This window comes from Lagopus muta, chromosome 16 (assembly GCF_023343835.1).
Source record: "Lagopus muta isolate bLagMut1 chromosome 16, bLagMut1 primary, whole genome shotgun sequence".
NCBI lineage: Eukaryota > Metazoa > Chordata > Aves > Galliformes > Phasianidae > Lagopus > Lagopus muta.
The window spans coordinates 4,180,057-4,191,264 of record NC_064448.1 but is presented as its reverse complement, the minus strand read 5'-3'; the positions used below and the strand labels follow the sequence as shown (position 1 = coordinate 4,191,264).

Sequence of the window (11,208 nt, the reverse complement as noted above, 5' to 3'; positions counted from 1 at the left end):
ACTTTTTTTCAAATGGAAAATATGAGAAAACATTCTTGTCAGTCACCTCACCCTTTGGTTCTCAGGTGCTTTTGTCTTCAGCTGTGTTAGCTTTTGTCGTCAGTGTGATGGTGTCATGCCACAGTTCATAGACAAGCGTGTACACTTCTGCTCTTCTGATCATGAATTGGTATGACCGGTCAGGCAGCAGGCCCTGCACTACACAGGTGTTGGTGGTGCGTGTCACGAGCCCACAGTGTCCAAATTCTGCCTGAGTTCCACGCTTCAGCAACTTATAATGCAGTTCATATTGTTCATGGGATGACTCTTGATTTTCAGTAGACCATTTGAGGTGGGCCCAGTTCTTGTGTGCGTATGATTCGTTCCGATCAAACAGAACTGGCATCTTTGCACAGAGAAAAAGCCTAATGTCTGGTATTTTGTTACCCCTAATCTCTGCACATGACACCAGACGGTGCTTGGTGTAGAGTCTTCTTGATACTTGCACAGAATTGAAATTGTTCATTGCTTTGGAGAGCTCTGACATTCTCTGCTTAATTGAGTCCCACTTGGAGAGGAAAGTTACCATGTCACAGGTCTCCACGTAGCAGACCAGCTCCTCCCGACCTTGTTGCAGCTCTTCTAACAGGTGGGTTAAAAGCTGCAGGTGGATTTCAGTCTGGGATCTTCCCATTTTCTTCACTCTCTGGAATTTCCAGGGGTCAATGACTTGGAAGATGCTGGTAGGAAGCGCCAAGAGATTCTGATCTCTCAGGATCAAAAACGTGGGCAGAACCTCAAGGTAATAGCAACACTTCTTCAGAAGCTCCACTTTCTTCTGATGTGCCTCAAGGAGGTGGAGGCTCAGATCAGCCTGCAGGTACCGCCGCACAAGGCTGCTTCTCTCGGCGTACCTCCTGCAGATGGCATTGCCTTGTTCCTCTGTGCTGTCTACAGTATTCTCTGAATTGCTTTCCAACTCATTCAGATTCACATTCATGATTCCAAAACTTGCTGTTAAAAAAAAGATAAAAGTAGCTTAATGAAATTAAGAACCAAAGGAAAGCAGCTGCGGAGGAAATCATGGCTGTGACTTTTCTCTCTCAATTTAAGCCTATCTCACAAATTCATAGATGAGAAAGAACTGTTAAACCAGATGCATTTTAACAGGAATTTTCCTTTCTAGCTGTATGATTTCTAATGTTTTGTACAGTCTGCTTGCATGCATTTCCATCAGCTGCTCTCCTGTTAGCCCCCTGGACTGGTCACGCTCTGTTTAACAGATTCACTGCCAGAATTATTCTCTGATATACTCCGCCAAAATTTCTCCCTTATTTGCTCTTTCATTCTAATTAGACACCTTTGTGCTCCCATACACAATTTCTCTCCAGTCTTTAACCCTCTGTAGACGTCTGTTTCTCTCCCTTTTGCAATCAGACCGGCCTCTTTACCCATGCAGTGCAACTTTCTGGTCATAGTACCCAACTGTGACATTCCAATGCCTTGAAGCTAGGTGGTGTATCCAGTTGACAAAGAAGTTTCTCTTGGCCTGGCTTTCCCTAAACAGATAATGGAAGTAATAGCACTTCCTTCTTGGAGTTTCGGGAGCTGCTAAACCTGCCAGAAGTCTGGCCTCCCTGCAATTTACACTGTTTCACTCATTCACACAAAATCTTTTTTCCAAGAAAGCTGTCAACTTAAAAAAAACCAAACAAACCGTATTTCCTTTTCACTTTCTCTCTCCAGAAAAATACCCTAAAACCAAAACAGTGACGGTTCTTGGCAGCCCAGTACGAAGCGCAACAGGGACAGCAAGCACAACAGGTTACACCAGCGCTCCCAGAGCAATTTGGCTGTCTGGAGTGGTTTGTTTGCCCACAGACAGAGATGTGATTGTGGTTGTTTTCCTTTCTGTTTTTACATCCCTTTTTTCTTGCCAGAAACGGCTGCTTTTCAGCAGCACTGCTGGGTTTGGAATAGCAGCACTGCTAGGTTGGGAACAGCAGAGCCCGGCGCCGCATGGCTCTGGAGAGGGGCTGGGTGTAGGAAATGGGAACCAGAGGAAGCTGGACCGCCCTGACCCACCTTACCCAACCTTGGGAAGCCCTCCTTCCCCCTGGCCAGCCAGGGAGCCCCGTCCCACTTCTGCAGCCGCCTTGTGGCCGGGCTGGCTGCAAGCTGCAAGCCTCAGCCGTTGCCATGGCAGCGCATTGTGCTGTATGAGGGCTGAGGCCCGCGGCTGGGGCTGGGTGTCTGTCCCTGGTCAACCAGCGAGGTGTGCGTGCATGCTATATGCTCAGACTGCCGTCCTGAGCTCGGTGCTGGTCGTCCTGGGGTTTGAGGGACTGGCTTTTGCCTGCTTCACAGGCAGCCTCTGTCCTCAATGCGGCCAAGAGCTGCGCCAAGGAGCGCTGGGCTGCCAGTGTGGATTCCTGGAGAGCGCCGAAGGGATGAGCGGCAGCGCGAGGAGCTCCCTCCTCCTCCACAACAAGCCTATTTTGTTGCACCTCCCATTTTGTGCCCTTGCTGCGGGCTATGGGAGCACTAAGCTGATGCTCCCCCGGAGTCCGTGGTTTGTGCTTATTGCAATATCCAAAAGACAATTTCCAAAGCTTTGATTCCCCATGTAAGCCATTCTCACTGCTCCTCCAGCGTGCTTCCCCTCTGCTGGATGGAGCTGGCAGCGGCTTTAGTGCTTTGCCAGCCCTACCTCCAAGTCCAAAGAACCTGACGGAGCCGCCTCGCTGCTATCCGGTTTAAAGCTTTGTTTGCTGCACAGAGCCCGGATCTCAGCAGCAAAGCACGGTGACACAGCTGTAAGCCAGGGATCCCTGCAGACAGAGATGAAACAGCTATTGCAGGTCAGCCTTGTCTGCACAGCACCCTCAGCTCTGAGCAGAAAAGCTGGTTCCATCTTGGGCAGCCCTGAGCTGTCTCTCTGCACCCTGGAAGTGACTGCTCCATTAAGTGAAGCAAGCTTCCATTTGGGTAGGAAGGGATTTTCCTGTTCTGCTGTGCTGAGGGACTGTTCTGTTTTATTGCAGGGGAGAGGCAGGCTCGTCTGGTTCACAGCAATAAGCTCTGCACCACAACCAGTGCTGCCATCAGCAAGCTGGACAGACCTTCTGGGTCTGAAGGTGCTTTCATAGTCCCTGCGATTAAGTCTTTGGGTTGGGGCTTAGCCTCAATGCTGTCTTGGACGCTTAGCTGGTGCATCTTTGCTAAGCTTTTTTAACTGAATGATAGCCCAGATCCATAACACTGTCCCTGAGCTTCTGCTTGAGCGTCAAGCAAGGAGGTGATCTGTCATTTTAAGAAATCAATGCATCTTCTCCTGGCAGCCTGAGCTTACTGTTTCATTTCACAGCTGCCAAGAGATTAACTATACAATTGTCAGGTGTGATTCTGTAACAGATGAGGAAGATAACAAATACAAGTGAAAGAAGGCTGCTACCCTTGCTTGAAGGAGGTTAACAGAGATCACTATTTGGTAATAAGCATGCCAAGTTCCTGCAAGAAATAAACGCGCTGAGATGTTCGTGTCATAGATCCCAAACCTGTCACTTAGGCAAAGCATGTTGGGAACTGGAGCCGTCCTCGTGTTCTGGGCTTTTAAAACAGCAGAGGTGGAGTCCTTGGCTCAGCCAGCGTGACTCTTCGTTTTGGTAAGGGTAGGATGCCATCTGAACACTTTCCATGAGCGTGGTACGATGTGGGATTGAAAGCGGATTTGTTGCTGAGACTTCTGCACTGAGCTTGCTTGTGATTCTCACCATCATAAGTGAGAATCTTCATCCCAAATTAGAATGGAGAAATGAAATTCCTTTGGTGACCCCTATCCTAAACAGCTGGCCAAGTTTCTGTCTCGATTTTAGGAACACGAGCATAAACCTGCTTGCAGCGTCCAATATTTTCAGCATTTTTACATCAGAGATCAATTCAACTATAGGATTTTGTACAGCTCCCCGAGGTTTCTCTGAATTAATGCAAAACGTGTTTGAAGCCATCAAACTTCATATACTCCTCTCCCTCCCCTCTCATCAGCTGAGCTACCACTGCTGAGAAGCTGACAGCTGCTGTTTACCATTTGTCATTCTGCCCTGTCCTCCTGACCACAGCATCGAAATAGAGAACTTGTTAGTCTTTAAGATCAAGATATAAGCAGACAATTGATTTTCCTCCCTCTTCTCATTAGCGAGTTCTGACACTTAATAAAACATGTATTTCCACTCTCGGAGCAAACAAAACACCCAGATAGTGCTTGTCAGAGGGACCTGGAAGCTGGAATTCATCTTTATGGAAAATCAATAGCTGGAACAGAGAAATTGGCAGAATCCAAATTAAAAGTTGCTGGCAATTTCTGTCTTCATATTTCACATCTATTGCATTATGAAATAGCAATCTGCTGCAAAGAGGAGCAGGGAAGGTGATGGACTTTGTCACTGGCAAGCGCGTGGTTCTTCCTCTCTGCTTTGCACAGGGGTGGTCAGATCTCCTGGGTGAAGGTGGGGGCCCAGGGGCTGCTGGCAGCAGACACAGCTTTGGAGCAGCTCTTGGGGCAGCACCAGCTGCAGCGTGGCCCTGGGGACAGAGCTCTGCTCCTGCTCTGCCACTTTCCTGCATCCATTGCTGGCAGCACTGTTGGAAGGATTCCCAATGTCACCACCAGGGCTCCTGGCTGTGTCCCTGTATCCCTTGACCATACCTATATCTCATATCTGGCTGACCCCACAGGAGCTGCCTGTCTGCACTGGGCTTCTTCAGCTCCCCGGATCTCAGGGTGTGATTGATTTACTCACTGCTTGCTCCCAGTTTCACTGGTGCCTCATACACCTGAAATAAATTACATGTTCCAGATAGATTATATCCCCAAATCTAAACCACACGCCAGTGAACTCAATTTGCTCATCAGGATGTGATTCAGAGGGCTCACTTGGAAAAGGAAGAGGGAGGTAAATTTTCTAAGGGACCCAGTGGGAAAATGGCTTTTCTGAGATGAAGAGCTCCAGCTGGATCAGGCCAGGGAGGAGTTAATTGCAATTAAGCAGCAATTATCTCCAACTCATTGCACCTACTAATAATGCTCTGGGAGGAGGCTATGGGGTATGAGCTCAACCAGGAGATCTGCAACGGGTAGGGCTGAGTGCCTGGGACTGCATCAGGTAGGAAGCCTTTGTCTGTCACCTCTGGTTTCCTCACCAATTGGTGGCTGGGCAGCTCTTGGCACTAAGGGGAGTCCCAGGGCCACGGACCCTCCTCTCCCCAGTGCTGATATTGATGTAAGACCTCAGGTGCTTTGGTGGGTGTGAGAGATCCTCTGAGCTGCAGGCTGCAGTGGAGGTGGGTTTGCAGCTGATGCATCTCAGGAAGATGGAGTGGGGTTGTAGGAGCTCCAGTTATCTGACTGGAAGCTCATCAAAAGCCCATTCAGGTATCCTTGTACCGTGCTGCGCCTTGTGAAACAGATGTCCTTGAGCACAAGCTGAAGGCAGGCTGTCGTGTCCCAGATCCCACAAGCTGGCTGTTAGTTGCAGGCTTATGCAAGCACAGAAGCATGCGTGCCCCCTTTTTCCATGAAAACCTCCTAAAGAGGTCACGCATGCTCAGATGCAGAACAGGGAGCAAGGACTGGCACAGAGCACAGCACCTTCTGCACCAGCAGACAGAACTACAGCCTGTGCCCTGCTCGTTATCACCTGCCCGAGGCTGGCACATCAACCTGCACTGGGCACAGGGATGCAGAAGCATGTAGAGGTGCTCAGAGCACAGCTGTGTACCTGAGGCTCATCCACAGGGCTGGGGCAGACTGCAAAGCCCCGGCTTTGGCGGCAGGAGGGCGGAGGTGAAGTCAACTCATCCATCTCTGCTGCTTGCAGGCTGGTCCCCAGGGAAGCGCAGGCTTTGGCAGCTCTAAGTGGGGCTGGAGGCGGATGCAATTCTGGAGAACAAGATTCCCATGCAAAACCTTAAGGAAAAAAAAATATATACTAAAGTTCTTGGCTGAAAGGCTTGTTTAAAGATTTCATCTCTGGCAGAGGAAATAACGTCTTAATTCGTTCCCTTGCTGCTGCCTCCCAACGCATCTCTTTGCAAGTGCTCAGTTCCCAGAGGAGCACAGGCCATTAGTTCTGCCAGGAAACAAGCTGGGGATGAGGGTCTTTTGTTAGAGGAGCTGATACCCACCTGCGCTGTGTGCAAAGCAGCAGGCAGGCACTCTGTGCAGCCCCACCAGTGTGTGTGCTTGGGTGGATGCCAGGCAAAAATACATCTGTTTTTCTGCCTTGGTTATCTTTCTTTTCTTAAGCAGTGGTTTTATTTGGGGGGGGTTTGGGTGATGCTTCTTGCCTGCCTCACTGCCCTGGGTATCACAGCATCCCTAGGGCTGTTGAGAGGGATTTCTGCAGGAGAAAGGATGGAGTGGCTGTGCTGGAGAACGTTACAATGCTGTGGGCAATGGGGCAGGGGCTATTTAATGAGTGACACCCCACCGCCATCCACAGTGGGGAGGCAGTGGCAGAGCACCAGAGCCGCCCCATCCCTGTGCCCGTGACCCACTGTTGTCCTCCTGCAGCAATATGGCATGGGCAGCAGAGCCCGCGCTCACCAGCGTGCCCTCGTGTCATTGTCACCTCTTCCAGCATGAAGAGCCCTGTCTGAGTCATCCCCCAGCTAAACGCAGTGTGTGGGCTTGTGCAGCGTTAGGCTGTTCATCCTCTACTTGCTGCAGCCTGACACTGGGTAGAACAGCTATTCATCAGCTCAGGGATGAGGCGAGCTGGATGTCCTGTGCTGCAGCGTGAGCTTCGTTCTCCTCCCACCCACGGGACCGGAGTGGTCCAGCATGGACGACTGAAGTGCTCACTGCCTGGAAAGCTCGAGAGATCTTGAGAGAAATATGGACTTGTGCTTTGCACCGACTGACTTCATGCTCCTGTTCTACAAGTGCTGGAGCCTCTGTGGAGTGCAGGCTCTTGAAAATGTTTCCACCACGTGTGTCACAGCAGCTCTAGGGAGAGGGAGGACGCAGCGGTGACGGCAGCATCTCGCGGCTGCTGGTGTTCAGTCCTTCTGGTGGCCTTGGGGCTGTGGTGGCCATGGTGGCCATTGATTGTCTCTTTGGTTCCTATCCTGCCCTGGCCCTGCTGCCTTTCTCCTGCCTACGGCTTTGCCATGTGCAGCTCTTGCAGGTGCACGTGCCTGGCTGATGAAAGGCCAGGAATTGTTGGGATGTATTTTTTCAGCTCTCAAGTAACTGAAGTGTCTTTGTGGAGTTTAGCAGCCCTCTTTGCATATGAAATAGGTCTCCAGAGAGCAAATCCAGAGTGAAATGTTTCTCCTTGTGACTGACACCAAGCTCTTTCTGCTAATGATGTTTAAAAGCTTTTTGCCTGTCGGCTGCATGGTCACCTGTTCCTGCGCCTTCACTGTGCAGTGTGGTGGCACACGTGCCAGCTGACCTGGCTTCCCCGAGCTCCATCACCACATCTGCAGGAACCAAGCTAACAACACTGTGTTGTTGAGGGCATTGGAGCACAGCTTGTCATGGGGGCAGCTACCTCTCCAGAAGCAAAGCATGTTTTGCCATCCCCCCCCCCCCTAACCAGTGTAGCTTAAAATGGGGAAATTCCAGCAGCATTTTCTGCTGCAAACCCTTATGCTGCTCCAAGGAGGTTGGGGAGCACCAAGGGACCAATGGTCCATCCATGCATGTGCTCTGCTGGTGGGAAATGGGCTGACACCTCCCTGTGCGAGGGGGCAGCTGCACTGGCAATTGTCTTGTTACACAGACAGGGGTCTGGTTTTGACAAACTGTTCTAGGAAATATAAGAAAGCAGGACTTCTTGAGGGCTGCACTCTGGAAAGCAGCTGCTACAGCTGTGCCCTGGAAGGACTTGTGTTCCTGGTACAGAAGAGCTGGGCTTTGCTGGGTGTGTGCTTTCACATAAGCTGATGATCCACTTGTGCTGTAGGTGTTACCACTGCTTGCAGCCAGCCCAGAGCTCCTGCAGCTCCTCCAGCCTCTTCCCCCCCTGCAGGAAGGTTGCTCCAAGGTGGGACTGGGGCTCCAAACACCAGGGCTGCCCTCACTGTGTGTCACCCACAGATTATGCCCTTCAGCCCCAAGGTTCCCCACCTGGTGCCTGGAGCTCCTGGAAGGCATGCAGCTTGCTCCCAGCACTTGCCTGTTAACACTGTGGCAGCTGGGGCCAGCCAGCCCCATGGGGCTGGAAGCATCTGCTTTGGGTGTCTGTTGGCAGCAATTATGCAGCACAGCAGTGATGGCTGGGCAAGGGGAGCTGTCACACAAGGGCACAGCTTGGCCTCGTGTCCCTTTGCCTGCTCAGGGGTGGCCTCATGTCCTTGGCACTCAGGACATCCCTGGCTGCCTTTCCCTGCACGAAGGAGGGTTTCTTGTTGTCACAGCTCATCTTCTCTGAGCTCTTCCTATTGTGGATGCCAATGATGGCACGGGGGCTCCAGATGCTGTGAAGGGTGAGTTTTGGCTTGTGGATCTAGAGCATCTGTGCAAGGACAGGCAGTGTTTGGTAGCTACTGAAGTATCAGCTCTGTGGGGTATTTTCCTTGGTGGTGGCAGGCAGGGCTGCTCATTCTTTTTGGCTCTCCAAGTCCAATCGTGGTGGATGTAACCCCCTCTGATTGTGTGGGGAGTCCTGCCCATACGAACGTGTTGCCAACAGCACAGCTGGGAACAAATGCACGGAACTCCATTTCAAATGGTGTGGCTTTTCAACCCCATCAAACAACTTTATTCACACAAACGTCTCTTAATTTACAAAGCCTCTGCCACTCATACACATCAGGGTATCCACAGTGTTCAAAACTTAAATAGAACGTCTCATACCAACCCGAGTAAACCAAGTACAAAAAAAAACATTTATATAAAGTTGTTCACACATAGGTCCTAGATCACCAGCTTCTGTGCAAGGGAAAAAAAAAAAAGGGAAGTAATACAGGTTCATTTACTAATATTATTAACTTTACTTTGGAGTCTGGGTTTAAGCCTTCTGCCCTCAGGGGGGAGGGGTGTCCCCATGCCCCACAGGTGGGACGTGGCATTGTCACACTGCAGCATGGAGCAAGCAGCTCGTGTTCCTCCCATGGCAATCAGCAGGCTTAAACCCAGCCTCGGTACTGCATACAGAGGAGACATACAACGCACACAACGGAGGATTTCCACAACGATGGTAAATGCTTGTTTAAAATCTTATTGCTCCAGAAAGGCTCTGGGAGCCTCTGATATGTGAAGGAGCTGGGTCCTGAGGAGTAAAGGAAGACCACAAGGGTAACTCTTATCTGTCACTAGCACCGTTAAGCCTCAAACACAGCAGCACAGGGGGGCTCACCTAACCCCTCTGCTCTCCTCTCCACAGACCGACGCTGCCTGCAGAGCTGCCTGCACAGCCACATGGTGCTGACAGCCAGCCCTGCTGCAGCCTGGTGCAGATAACGTGTTCCCCAATCCTCCTGAGGCTTGGCTTGTTCCCCACCCCACCCCCCAACCCACCTCCCTCTTGTAAACAGCAGTCAGAAGTAAACAGTTTCATACAATCACCCCCAGCGCTGGGCTCAGCTTGGACCCCGCAAAGCCCAAAGGGTGGCAGGAGGGCACTGGATCCCCCCCATGACAGCAACCCCCTCCATACCTGGATGCTTTGCTCCAGCCAGGAGATGGAGTTGCCCTGGTCCCAGCCTTGGAGTTGCTATCCTAAGCTTGAACATTCCCAGCGATGCAGCTCAATGCCAAAAACTCCCTCCGCAGGGTTCAGCCTGCAGAAGATGCTCGACAGTTCCAGGTGGGCAGAGACACCCAATGCTGCCACCTCGCTCCACAGAACAAGTTTGGTCTGGGCTAAAGCAATTGGAGGAGAGGTGCTAGGAGCTGTAAACACAAGGCAGCTTCATCCAGGAATCGAGCGCAAACAGCAGCAAAATCATCAGGGAGAAATGCTTTGAAAAGGGCAAATTAACAGGGAAACATCCATGTTGGCCAAAGGCTAGCAGCCTAGGGCTTGTCCTCGGAAGTGTTTGCTAACTCCTAAGTAAGGCACTACGGTCTAGCTCGCTAACATCAAGCTGCTTTACAAACACATCTGAAATGCAAAAGCTGAGGTGAAAACGTGTGGTTTGAAGATGGCCTGAACCTGCAATGGGCCAGGAGGGGGTACTTTCCCCAGTGCTCACCTCCCACCTCCATGTCCTGCATGCAGACCTCCTGCTGGAAAGCTGGCTTCTCCCAGCAAGGGACCCTTCCAGAAGAGTAAACCATGAGCAGGATGGGGGGGTATAGCCTCCTGCATGCACCAGTTCATGCCAGGGACAGTCAGTAAGCAACAAAGGCTCTATCGGGTGGAGGAATGAAGGTTTGGAGTAGGGCACTAACACTGTACTGTGAACAAGAGAGATCAGTTCTCAGCTCACCATGGCCCTTGGGGCAATGCTAGGCGTGAGTGGGGCCATCCAACTCTGCCCAGGGGAAGGGCAATGCCAACAGTTGGGGAGGGGCAGTGGGATCCAAGGGACCCCCTTCTGCCTGAGCACTGGTGCTGTGGAGGCTGAACAGTGGCAGTGATGCTGCCCCCCAGACTGATGCTGACAGTGTCAGCTCAGCAGGGAGCATTTTAGCTTGCCCAGGCCCCAGAGGCTGGAAAAGAGGTGGTGCTGTACACTGCATTTACAGTGAGCAATGTCTAAAGACAAGCAACATAGCCCCAGAGTGTTAGTGTTGCTACAATATAGGCAAAGAGACTGAGTGTTAACTGATCGGCCTGAGGTTCCAGTCTCCTTACCTGAGCTGTATTGACTGCAACCAAGCAACTACAACCAGCTTTACTTTATTGAGACAGTTACCTAGAAGGAAAAAGTGTTTTACAGCAGGCCAGGATCCAGCCCATGAGCCACTGAGGCCAAACCTCCTCTCCCAAGCACCGCTCCTCACAACTGAAGTTTGGCACCAAGTGGCTCAGAGTAGTGGGTTGTTTTCAGTTTCTCATGTACGCAGCTGAAATGTACCTACACACTCCCCATTAGCTGTGTGCCCCTAACAAACATCTCTATGACACCCAGATTAGGGAGACAAGGCTCTGCCCCTCGCAGGGCAGTGCTGACTCCCCACTGCCTTTCCAGCTTATGCTACTCTACCTAACAACAGCTGTTTCTAGTGCAGGCAGCATGCACCTACCCAGAAGCTGCCTGGCTGTGAAGACATTC

At 51.2% G+C, this 11,208-nt stretch overlaps 1 protein-coding gene across 1 annotated transcript; it reads right to left on the bottom strand.

The window, feature by feature from the left end:
- Positions 1-61: 61 nt before the first annotated feature.
- On the bottom strand, positions 62-1,962 carry FNDC11 (fibronectin type III domain containing 11). The gene is made up of 2 exons (XM_048963580.1): positions 1,697-1,962; positions 62-993 (listed from the first exon to the last, which is right to left on the bottom strand). The coding sequence occupies exon 2, from the start codon at positions 977-979 to the stop codon at positions 62-64; it is 918 nt and encodes a 305-aa protein (XP_048819537.1). The 5' UTR covers positions 980-993; positions 1,697-1,962.
- Between the last annotated feature and the right edge of the window lie 9,246 nt (positions 1,963-11,208).

Bases quoted from the DNA above. Each gene is read 5' to 3' on its own strand.
- FNDC11 (XM_048963580.1), bottom strand. From the start codon at position 979: ATGAATGTGAATCTGAATGAGTTGGAAAGCAATTCAGAGAATACTGTA.